The sequence below is a fragment of the Emydura macquarii genome, unplaced genomic scaffold (genome assembly GCF_026122565.2).
Source record: "Emydura macquarii macquarii isolate MOO-44397 ecotype Brisbane River unplaced genomic scaffold, CSIRO-AGI_Emac_v2 contig_1483, whole genome shotgun sequence".
NCBI lineage: Eukaryota > Metazoa > Chordata > Testudines > Chelidae > Emydura > Emydura macquarii.
Genome location: NW_027131620.1, coordinates 3,871,112 through 3,883,630, shown reverse-complemented (window position 1 = coordinate 3,883,630; position 12,519 = coordinate 3,871,112). Strand labels below are relative to the sequence as shown.

The 12,519-nt window shown below is 54.7% G+C and overlaps 1 protein-coding gene across 1 annotated transcript; it reads right to left on the bottom strand.

Moving 5' to 3' along the window:
* Positions 1-1,213: 1,213 nt before the first annotated feature.
* Positions 1,214-10,172, bottom strand: CUNH20orf204 (chromosome unknown C20orf204 homolog). The gene is made up of 6 exons (XM_067554596.1): positions 9,943-10,172; positions 6,960-7,097; positions 6,450-6,524; positions 4,867-5,019; positions 3,251-3,481; positions 1,214-2,258 (listed from the first exon to the last, which is right to left on the bottom strand). The coding sequence occupies exons 1-5, from the start codon at positions 9,943-9,945 to the stop codon at positions 3,311-3,313; spliced, it is 540 nt and encodes a 179-aa protein (XP_067410697.1). The 5' UTR covers positions 9,946-10,172; the 3' UTR covers positions 1,214-2,258; positions 3,251-3,310.
* Positions 10,173-12,519: the final 2,347 nt, after the last annotated feature.

The following is a 12,519-nucleotide window of genomic DNA, read 5'->3' as shown; positions in this document are numbered from 1 at the left end:
GGCTTGGGCGCTAAAGCCCGGGACACCAGTGGGGAGCGGAAAGTGATGAAACTGCCAGCAGTACAGATCTGGCCAGAGGGGCCCCACTTTCCTCCGCCGCCCTCTTTGGCTCCCCCCCATCCGGGGCCGTCTGCTGCTTCCCCCTAGGCAGCTTTCACTTTCCTCATCGCCCCACCACCACTAGGCCCAGTCTACCAGCTGCCGGCCACCAGCTGCAAGTTCTCAGAGATTTAACGTCAGGCCACGAGCCAGGCCCGTGAGTTGGCAGCGACGTCGCTGAGCCGTTTGCCCGGGTAGCTTCGCTGGGCGGGGGTGGCGGGCAATGCTGGTTTTACACTCACCTCTCTCTCCTCATCCCGCAGTTAAAACAAGGCCTACGGAGCCAGGAGATTTGGCTTCTCTTCCCGGGCCTGCTGCCAGCTCGGCGAGCGACCTTGTGCAGGTCACTTCGGGTAGGTCTGCGCTGCAGCAGACACCCGGCGGCAGCAAGTCACTGAGCCTGAGTCTGCAGCTCCCGGCGCTCGCCCTCTGCTGCTAAAAATAGCCATGTAGATGCTCCCACAGGGGCTCTGAAACCTGGGGAGGGGGCGAGTTTCTGACTCCTAGCTCCAACCCATACAGGAACATCTCCACGGCATCCTCTGGTGCAATAGTGTGAGCTCGGCTCTGAAAATCACTGCTGGGTTTTGTTTGTTGGTTTGTTTTGCAGTGTAGATGTACCCTTGTCTCCCCGTGCCTCAGTTCCCCCTCTGTACTTCTCCACTCCCAGGGGCATGGGGAGGGTAAACTCCTTTATGTTTGTGAGACGCTGTAGTGAAGGAGGGCCACAGACGTCTCTAGACAGGGAACTGCAAAGGGTTGCTATTGCTGCAGAGGGACCATACACACGAGACAGCCCCAGAGAATCACTGGGGAGTTGCACAGGATGCTACGATGAGTCTGTACCTCCTCCTTCAACCAGCAGAGGGGGTTCTGGTATAGTGATAAAATCCGGTCCCCAGACTGAAGAGCCCTGACTGTACTTTGACAGCAAGGAAGGGAAAGGATGGCCAGACCTGCGTTCGCTTTAATCCCACTAGCATGGCTAAAAAAAAGTAGCAAAGTCATAGTGGCCAGGCTGCCACGCCGGCTGAACAAGCTCCCTAAGAGCCTGGCAGGAGAGGAGGGGGAGGAATCAGGGTTTTCTAGATAAAATACCCAAAATCTTTAGGGGAAGAAGTTTTATTTTCAAGCTTCTGCGAGACTATTGCCAACACTGGAGAGTTCAAACCCAAGAACTGGAGGCCGGCCGAAGGGGTTGGTAAGAGAAAAGCCGTTCTGCATGTCACAAACTTTCCACTCCTTCACCATCTGCTTCTTTTTTTTATCACCATCATCGTCACGGCATTTCTACCGTGGATGTGCCGGGCATTTATGCACTTCCCAGACTTGTGGATTCGAAGGGGCTTGGCTGGATTTCCGCATGGTGCTTTAGTGCATGGAAAACGGGCTCCCTTCTGACGCCGCTCCTTCGGGGAGGCTCGGGTTTAAATGTCAGGCAGCCAGTCAATTAAATCCTTTACTATCTCCACTAACTGCCTTTGACATTTACTTGTCTGCACTAGGGCGGCTGCTCCTCAGAGGGATCAGTATCTGCAAGGCCTGGGTGCTTCTCGGGGAGCTGCCGGTGCTCAGTGCATCTTAGACCAGCTCCCTCCTGAACTCCTATTTACCCAGGCCCACCACTGGCATACGTGGGCTCAACTCCACTGACTGCAATGGACTGGGGCTCCCTAGCGCCAGCAGAGAACCTGCCCCATGGCGTCATGCTTCTGACTGAGTAGATATGGTGACTAAAGGCCACCCATCTAAATCAGGGCTTGGTTGCCACCGTGGCTACAGCAATGGTATTTCTCCCACAAAGAGAAGGGGATACAGAGATTCCAAGGCGAGAAGGAACCATTGTGATCAAACAATTCTGAACCGGATTTGAACCGCTGACCTCCAGCATCACGAGCAGGAGCCGAGTCCCAAGGCCTCTAGGCCAGCTTGGAGGGATACAAGGCCTCTCTTGACAGTCACCGGTTAGGGCGTCCCTGAAGGTCCTAACGCACTCTCAGCCTGAATCCACGGCAAGTCGTGTCCTCCGGTGAAGCTAACGGGAGCAGGTCCAGGGCTAGAGTCATACCAGGAACAGCTGCACAGAAAGCCCTCACTTTCTAGACCGGATCAAAGGGCAAGCTCTGCTGCTCTCAGCTACAAACAGGGGATTTGTCTGGCTGGTAAGACGAGGACAGTAGTCAGAGTAGCATAAATGAAGAGCGATTAAAGGCTGGTTTTACATCGAGACAGCACAGCCTTCCCCTTAGCACCACGAGGCAACATCCGTCCAGCCATGACCCAGACGGAGGAGCACCACTTCTTGAGTCACCAACCCCCTTCCTACAGCCCTTCGGCTTTACCTTTGCTCTCTTGCAAGCGTCCATCCCAAAGCGTGACGGCCAGGAGAGAAGATACAGGCAGAGCTGGGGCTCCACTGCGTATTCTCCCTGGGTTTTTCCTGGAGGCGGGATCTGCTGTTTAAAATCCTTTCCGTTCTCCGCACCAGCCTGCTGGGAGCAAGGCAGAGCTTCCCACCCAGGTTGGAAGAAGAAGGGAGAGAGAACTAGTTCAAACCGATGGAACGCCAGGGGGATCTTAGACGACTTGCCAACACAGCTACCACGCCCAGCCGCTCCTGAGCACCGTCCCTTCGGGAGTTAGAGAGCTTTCTTCCCAACGCCTTCCAGTACAAGAAGCCAGCGGTGCGTGTCAATAAACAGTGCCCGGAAAGCAGCAGATCCCACCTCAGTGCTAGTGATTTCCTAGCAGACAAAAGGCATTTGCATGATGCGGGAGCATCATTAAACACTATTGCCTTCTTCTCGCACGGCCTGCTGAACACGCTGTCCTCCCGAATGCCTAATACACAGACCGGCCGGAACCGGGGCACCCGTTGGGGAAATGTTATTCCGAACAAAGGAGCAAATTCAACTCTGACATCTACTGATGCCACTCAGTTGATTTCAGGGCTGAATCTGACCCTCAGTATTTGCTGCCTGGCACACAGTGGCAGGGCGCTCCAGGAAGACCTAAGAGATGTCCCTCTCCGGACCCGGCCAGAGAAGGGTGGGATGCAATGGAAAACAAGCCCCGGCACTACCTGCTCCGCTCAATGGCAGAGCCAAGAAATCAGAGGGCAAGGAGTTTCCGGGAAACCAGGGTTGCTTACTGGCCGGCATGAAGGTTGTGTTCCAGTCGCAGGTGCTCAGCACCCCCCGGGGAGCGCGGCTTACGCCGCCGCCGACTGGCCCTGTGTGTCCCAGTCCTTCGAGTGGAGAGAGAACAGCTTCTCCCAGCAGGTGACCAGGTTTTCCACCATGCGGGCCACCTCCTTCCGCTGCTTTCTCCTGCCGCCCCGGCCTCTGTGTCGTGGCTTCTCGGTCGCTGTTGACAGACTCTTCTGCGAGCATGCAAGGAAAGAAAAACAGTCACAGCAAGGAACACCGTGGCCTCGATACAGACGCTGGAGCAGGACGGAGAGCAGACCAGGGCTGTTCCTGCACGAAGGGGGGAACACAACAGGTGGGGAGATAGCCCGGGAAGAGGAGGGTCCCCAAGCCCGCATGTAACCCACTGGCGAGGGGCTGGGAACTGCAAGACACTCACCAATGGGTTACGTGCGCGTGGCTGGATAGCCGGGCATCCGTCCCAATGGGCACTTGTGCATCCAGCAGCACAGGAGAGAGGCCACCTGTCAGGTGGGGGTTTGTACCATCAAGCATCACTCCCGGGGGGGTGGGGTGGGGGGGTTTTCCAACCTGGCGGAACGTTCCAAGGCAAAACTTCCAAGGGGGGGAGGGGGGCACGGAGGTGTTTCTCCCTCTGTGTGTATCTATATTCAACAACATCCTTATCAATAATCCCAGCGTTGGATATTGGCTAATGAATGCAGCGCGCACACGTCCTAGCAGGGAGGAGAGTCACCTGGCAGGTGGAGGAGAGGCAAGATCGGCTCATCAGACGACTTGAAATGGTTCCCTCCCCAGAATCAGACTTCTTTCATAGGAGCTGCCCTTGGCTGTTCAGACCAGGCAGCCCCATCCCCCAATGAGACCACACCAAATGCATGAATTTCTCTGACAAATTAGGTGGAGGAGGGGTGGAGCCAGGGATTCCCTGGGGCTGTGCCAGGTAACCTGAGCTCATTGGCAGAGTCTTGCACAAGGGCATCAAACACAAACCAAAGGGAGTCCCTCAGCCTGGGCTTCCCCTTCCCCGCCCCGCAACTCTCCCTGGTGGAGAGTATTCATGAATGAGTTCTGCACTAGTGAGTGCCACGCAGGGAGAGGCTGGCTCTCAGACAGGGGTTTCCCCGGGATCCTTGAAAAGGCTGCTGCCTTCTGCAGCCGTGCTTCTATGCTGGCGTCCTGCTGGAATGTGCACAGCGCAGTCTGGGGCAATGGGGCAGCTCCCCCAACAGGGATCCCTCTTCTGGGGCAGCCGTTCCGTGGACTAGGTGCTGGGAAGGACAGGGACTCTGGAGGAAGAGGCCTTCATTTTACTTTGCATTTATTTTCGGAGCGGGTCAGAGCTAAGGCTCCCCAGGGGCGAAGCCTCCACTGGGAGTATTCCTTTGGACTGAGATGCCAGGGGAAAAGCCTGGGAGCGAATCAGACTCACTTAGCTCATTTTAGCTGGGAGGAGGTGCAAAACAGATGCACTCCAGACTCAAATTATGGCCCTGATCTTGGACGATCAGGATTGTGGGTGAGGACGTGCCCACGCAGGGCTGCTATTGTTTGCACTGGGCCAACTGGACGGCAGAGGAGCAAAGCAAGTCCTGACCTTGTGGATTTTCCTGCAGTTCTGTTTGGTCACAGTCTCCGTGTTGCTGGCCACCTTCGTCACAGCCACCACTTCCGAATTCCTCCATGGGCCTCTCATCATGTCCCTCAGGGACATGCTCATGGTGGAGATAGACAGCAGGATTTTCTGCTCCTGAAAAAGGAAGGATGCAAGCATACTGATATGCAGAGCCAACCCACGTAGAGAACAGTATGATTAAGGAGGGAGGACCCAGGAATCCTGGCTTAACACGAGCCTGGAGTCACGGAGTCTTAGAGCACTGGAATAATCAGTGCCCCAAAATACAGCCACCGTCCAGCCCTGCCAAAAAAAAAAAATCCCTTCCCCCCACTCTATACCGTAATCCCCACTAGAATACAACTGAGAGAAGCTGTTCTGCTGACTGCTTGGGGAATAAGACATGAGACTGCGGTGCTATTGTGGAAGTGACGCAAGCATTAATCTGCCCATCAACCTGCACCTTAGAACGGCTGCCACTCAAAGGGCGGGGCCTGGGCAGGTCCATCTTCCTTTTTCTGAATGATCTCCTCCCCCGTTGTTTAAATACAAAAGAAAAAAGCCCTCAGTTCTTAGCAGCAAAAAAGCCGCGGCCAGGAATTCAGCGCAGCGCAAACGGCAAAACCCTCAGGTGTTACCAGCAATCCTCGGTGTGCCAGGGGCGCACACGGCAATCCACGCACCACGGCCTCTTCCTGGATGGAAGCATAACGGTGCCAACAGTGAACGGTGGTTATATCCCCTGCTGTCGCCCTGGAGTGCTGAGAGGCCCTGGCGTACAGCGGCCACGGACTTGTCACACCAGCATCAAGAGCGAGACTGGAGCGTCTGTGACTCTCCGACACACGTGGGCAGGCTGTGTCTCACTACAGCAGGGTACCACACTGGCTAGAGAGCGAGTGCCAGTCGCTGCCTGCCGCTGAGTGCAAGGAACCACCACCCAGCCACGCGTCTGCTGCCGCGAAATGCTGACTGGCCGCGGAATGAGGGCTAGCAAAGTGCCGTGCAGTCTGGGCGGCCACGCAGGCATCCCCAGATTAGCCAGCGCTTCCGGGAATGGCGTGGGCCCATCCCACCGGCGCCACCTGGCACGTGACGTGCAGGAGGTCACGCCGCAGATGCCATTTTGAAGAGCGCGCTGCTCCACCCCCACTGGCGTGACCTTGGCTGCACCATGCGGGTAAGGTCACAGCAAGGAGGGGTGGAACGGCGTCCCCTGTCCAAAACCACGGCTGGTTCCGTCTCAGGATCGGACAGGGAACAAACCACCCAAAAAAAAGGAGAGTTCGGCTTAAAACCAGACAAATGGCCTGCCCACGCGCACTCCAAGATGGCCTTGTGTGTGTCACAGTATTGTACACACTCACTCTCTTTCTCACACGCACATGAACAGGGAGAGAACCCATGTCATCCTGTCCCACATACATAGGGCGCTAATCGAGCTAACGGGAGGCATTAGCTGGCAGTACAGGGCTGGTGACACGTGAGCAGTCCTGATTTCATAGGGCACTGGTGTGTACACACACACACACACACAAAACATCTGTCTAGCAGCCAGCATTTACCTTGTTAGAGCGGCAGGCCAGGCCAGTTCTCCCTGTGCCCCTCCTTGGGGTTCCTGCAGGCCCAGTCAAGTTTTTCTGTGTAAAAAAGAGTTACAAGCGGCTCAGTTTCGGGCCTTTACCCCGCCCCCGAAGTTACTCTTTCACGCTCTCTGCATCGCGCGAGCTTTCTGCGCCGGGGAGAAGGTGCGCGGAACTGAGGAAGGCAGCACGTTTCCCCATGAAGCTCTGTGGCTGCCTTGACCGGGTGGGGACTGCGCTCTTTATAAAGATCTGGCATTTGTCATGGGGGCGGAGGGTTTCCTGTTGCCTTGGCAGCTGAATTCCAGTGGCTCTGCGTGTGTACGCCTTTCCCATTCTCAGTGAATACAGGTATATTCCAGCAATGCCTATAGACGCAGGTAGGATGGAGGCCGTAGTCCCTGCCCCCAAAGAGACGACACGGTCTAAGACAACACATGCCAGAGAGCTACATTTTCATACACACCTGCCTGCCGGGGATTTTTCACTCACCAGGTTCTGGAGCTCATCAAAGATCACGGCTTGGTATTGTCGCAGGATTTCCACAATGCTGCACCCCGGCTTGCCCTTGCTCAGCACCGATCCGACCACCAGCAGCAGAACAGCACAAAGGAGAGTCCTGGGGAGAATCTAGACGGGAAAAGAACAACTCAGCGTCAGCATTATACACCGCCAGGCGCTGGAGACCTGGCCTTCGCTTTGCCGTGCAGGCTGAAAGGAAGCTGGCTTCTCTTTGTGTCGTTGAAAAGCAGAATAGTCGGCTGTGCAGAGAGGGGTCAACGTGGACTCAGGCTCCGGCCGCCCATTTGCACAGGTGACGTGTGTGTGGGGATCTCCTATATAAGAAGTGGAAAGTATTAAGAGTGCATATAAATATGGTATCCTTCGGGAATACATGTCCATGGGTAAGTTAACTAGGCACAGGTGCAGCATTCCCGACAGATCTGGGCTTTATCAGACCAGAGGAGAGGAAATGCCAAGGCTGAGAAGCTCCTCTGGAGAACACGCTGCCAGCAATTCCTTCTCCTTTTAGAGCAAAGGAGTTTCAGTTTGACCCCAGCTTGCAGCTCCGGCAGGCTTAGGTAGGACGGTCTCAGGCCATTTCAGAGACAAATCCAAAGACTGCATTTAGAATTAATGGCAAAACCATCTCAGTCCTTGGAGAGGTGTTTTTGTGTGTCCAATCAAAGCTGGGAGCAGCTGTCATATAAAGGTGCATAGGGACAGAGAAGGCCTGAATAGCCAGAAGGATGGATGGTGTGTGGGAAGCCTGTTCGGTCACATTTTAAAATGCGCTGAATATAAAATACAGGCGCAATAAAATCCAGTGACAGACACGTGGTCTCTTGTGCAGTGGTTCTGCACGGTGCAGTTCTGTGTTTGCTCCAGCTGTTCAAAAAGTTCCTTTGATCCAGTTGTTGAGTGGGCTCACACAAGAACAAGATAGACACCCTCGCTGGCTAAATGAGAAAAAATAGCCGACGCAGCTCTTCGCTTTCACTGGTGCAGCACGGCTCCCTAGTCAAACCTTCAGGCTTCATGCTTTCCACGCAGGACTGATACCAGCCATGGCATAGCACTGAAGCCAGAGATTTGATATCTGAGACTGCTGAATGGATGGAGCAAATACATTTTATCTTAGTGCTTGTCCGGTCTTTGAAAATCAATGACCCTTGGACCTGTGGAGAGATGATCTAAGTTTCCTTCTGCCCCAGCATAGGGGGTGCAATTAGCAGTTCTATTCGTGTTCTGTTGGGGGCAGAATCTCCTCGTACGCCAGTTGCACAGCTTTGTACATCTCCCCAAGAGACGTGAGTGGTCACCCCAGAGAGAACTTCAAAACCAGCATAAAAAAGATAAACAACATTCAGAACCATTCATTTCGCTGCAGAAAGGAATATTCCCTTTCCATGCAGACAGTGGCCAAAATCCAACGATGGCTACTCAAGAAGGTTTCCCTATAGAGCAAAGAAGGCCATGCAATTTTACTTGAACTATTAAGTAAAGAGCCCTTTCCCTAAACAGCAAATTCCAGACTACAGCAACACTGGCACCATTTCCAAGCAGCTGGGATGGGAGCTACATTTTCAGTCCTTCAGATGTGAAGAAATACAGGCCGTAGTTAAAAAGACAGGCTGGATACACCCTCAAAGACTATGACCCACAATTCCCACCACTCATGTGACCAGCCTAGTGGAGGGGTGCCTGTAAGAGAGACACCCTTGTGGAAGGGAGACCATAAACTATAAATCATCTGAACTGTTTTCTCTAGGTCACTGGCACAAGAAGAAAAAGTTATTACAGTTAATTCATGTGCCTGGGGATGATCCATTCTCTCTCCGTGAGAGTGTAAAGGCTTTGCCGCCCTCCCCACACACACACTTCACAATCTGCATCTCTGAATGTTTGTTAGTAGCATGCATGACAAGTGAAGGTCCCCTCTTTCTGTGGAAGGACCAGTGTTGTTTGGAAGGCTAAGAACAGGTCTGCGAACGGGCAGCCCTGTACAAAAACTCAGCATGTTCGACTCTGCTTTGCATATGTCTGGAGGGGCTAATCCGGCTCTTCCTGGTTTTAATCCGTCAACAAACACTGGCAGATAAGGGAAATCACCATTCTTGATAGAGCAGTTCCTGGTGGCACATGCACTAACCTCAGCGACATACCGACCAACCGGGGCACGGACAGACCCTGCCCCAGCAGAAAGCAGCCGACAGATGTCCTGGCTTGCATTGGCCTGCCGATCCAGCCAGGGTGAGACCCCTGCAGCCGGGAGAGCAGGAGGGGGCGGGGTTGGCTTTGCCTTAAAGCTGGCCGGGAAGCAGACGACTGTCCTGAAGACGAGCGGGAAGGAAATCCAGTCCCAGAGGCTGCTAATGAAGGCCCCTCCGCCAGTGCATGGGTCCCTTCGGGGCTAGTCATTTATCGCCCCCTTCTCTCTCCTGCAAAGGGGATTTTCTCTCTCTCTGGGTCCGCCCGGCTGCCCCCATCACCCCAGGAGCTACAGACACCAGCAGGCTGCTGCTCGGCGACCTTTTCTCAGAGCTTGGCAGAACCCCGCATATCCTCCCGCCAGCATCTACAGCCTCCCACGCTCCCCGGGCGACTCACGGGCTCCAGCCTGAGACTGCACCAAGAAAAGGGGGGTGCGGGGGGGGATCCTTGGTCCGTCCCTTTCCAGAAAGCAGCGGCCGCTGCGGAATAGCGGGAACATTTACAGGAAAGCCCGGGCCGTGGGGAGGGGGGTTTCTCAGGCGGACAGGAATATTCCCACGGGGGCTGGGGCTGCGTGGGAAATGAGTCCAGTTCCTTCCCCGGCCGAGCTGCCTGGAATAAGCGTCTCCTGTGGGGGGGAGGGGGGCCCACATGGTCTGAACAACCCCCCACCCTTGCAGACCTCCAGGTGCCAGCTGCCCCCCGGCCGGGATCAAACCTCTCCCCCCCCCCCATGCACCCTCCCGGGGGGGCCACTCACCATTTATCGCTCTCGGCGCCGACCCCCACATCTGCAAGTGGCCGGGGAGGGAGGCGAGGCGAGGCGGCCGGTGGCATGGTCCTTCTCCCCGCATTTGAACTTGGCTCCAGCCGCCCAGGGCAGGAGGCGGTGGGAGGGGACAGAGGCACTTGCCGCCGCTGGTCCCACCCCCCGGGCCGGAGAGCAGAGCGCTAGAGCGCCCCGCCGAGCGCCGGAGGGAGGGACCCAGCCGCTGGCAGGCCCGGCCGAGGAGGAGAGGCAGGGCGGGGGGGGGGTCTCAGCTGCTCCGCCTGTTGCAGCCCCAGGACAAGAGCCACGTGGGAAGCCAGCAAGGCCCAGGGCCCACGTCAAGTCCCCCGGGGGGGGGGGGGGTTTCTAAGCCCCCAGCTCCGGCCCTGTCTGGTGGAAGCAGGTGCTTTTTGACCTGCATGGCGAGCAGGAAGGGGGACGGCCCTGGTGGGCTTGGACTGAAGTTTCACACCTGGATTGTGAACCCCCAGATCTGGGGTTGTGTCTTGCCCAGGGCTGCCCCCATGCAGGCCATCATCAATCTCCCTTCCTCCGTGTTTCATACAGCGGCAGGAGCCCAGGCCTCCAGAAAATCCCCTGCTGCAAGCTTATCTAAACCCAGGGCCCTCTGCGCCAGCACTGCTTCACCTAAAATCACCAGCCCAGGCACCCAAAACACGACCGCCGGAGACAGCCGGGCCCAGGCCTGGCTGACAGAGGTCTGAAGAGCCCCAAACAAAAGCAAGAGACAGTACTTGGGGTTTCTACTTTTAGTATTAGCACTGGAACCGAGGCATTGCTCCATCCTCGCTCTCACAACCAGCGCTGGGGCCGAGAATGACGGCTGTGCAGCTAACTGCTGTCACAGAGGCTGTATCATGACTGGCCAGACCTTGGTCTCTTTCAATGTCTACTAGCCCCAGGCTTTAATCGTTGGCGACTTCCGACAGTGAGTCTAAGATGGAATTAACCTGCTACAGTGCCTCTACCCGCACTTTGTATTCTAAAGTCACGTCGCACAACGTCATCAATTTATAAAGCAAGCGTGCAATGGTTAGGACAGGTGTGCGCTGTATAGGCACAAATAAAGAGAGGTTAAAAGGGGACCTTTGCTGAACCCTCAGAATCATCTTTGGAGTGCGAAGTCAGCAAAACCTAATTTTTACAGAACAAAGTGTGGATGACTAATCTAAAAAGATTTGACAGCATCCAAAAGCATACTAGGCACCTTGATATCAACACACACACGGGCCCTGCCCCACCAAGCTTTCACTCTAAACTCAGACATGGTGCAACCAAGAGATTAACGGAACCACCACGAAGGAAGGGGGTACAAGCAATAAAACCAGTTACTCAGCCAAGCAGAGGCCACAGCACCATGAAGCAGAAACGTGTGGCTGTTTAGTAGGATACCTGAATAGCTCAACTCAATTCTTATAGGTGTCTTATAGGCAGAACTGAGCCCTCCAGAGGGATCTGAATGAGAGGGGAATGGGTCTGTTGGACCATTGGTTGAAAAAAAGAGGAAGTATGCATACTCAAGAACACACCACTGAAGGCTGGATCCATACGTTTATTGTGCTCTGTGTGCATTTAAATAAAATTTACAGGTTCAAAAATCCATTTTTTTAAATTGTAAGACACCTAGAAACATTAAGCTGGTAAAGGGAAGGGTCCCTTTTAAAAAAAATAAAGCATTACCAACAAGTAAGGGCATTTTGAAAGAGAAGGTGAAAGGCAGACACACTGGGTGGCAACAGGAATTTCATGCTCTAAAGGAAACAAATCCACTTGTTGCTGCATAGTCCTCACTCACAGCCTGATTCTTTCAATGCATCGCTCTACCTCAGCACTTGGAGAGGGACGCTAATGCAAAACTTCACAGTTCAGGGTATGGGCAGGTCTACGCTACCGCTTAAGTCGATCTAACGTCGCCCAGGAGTGTGAAAAAGAAAGACACACACACACACCCGAGCAACACGAGTTACAGCGCCCTACGCACTGTCCACACCAGTGCTATGTTGGCGGGAGATGCTTTCCCATCGGCGTACAGCCTCTTCACCAGACGCACTGCGGTGGTGCAGCTGTGCCCAAGTAGCGCTTCTAGTGTAGACCTGCCCTGTTATTTACTCTATCTCCAGCCCCACACAAAGCCTGAATAAATGGACCTTCTGCTGGGAACAAAGCAAGTGCAGGGGAGGATGGAATTCAGCCCTCATCCAATGGGACGGGATGCAACGGGGAGGTCAGAGTCCCAACCCTACAATCCCCTCTCCCCTACTTGGGGGTTTCCCAGCCACTGGATCCAACAGCCCTTCCCCGCCCCATCCCAAAGCAGTGTAAAAATCCCAATGTGTTCCATCCAACACAGCCTCACTGCAGGACTTAAGCACCACAGAGGGCATTGCAGGCCCTCTGTACCTGGGTGACTTTCCCTCTTGAAGTCCAAGCTTGTTGCCCTGATTACTATTGTATGTGGATTGTCTAGCTCATTTCCAGCACTATAGCACTGTCCAGCCAAGAGGTAAACAGTCCCCTCCCCAAAGAACTTACCATCTAAAGGAACAA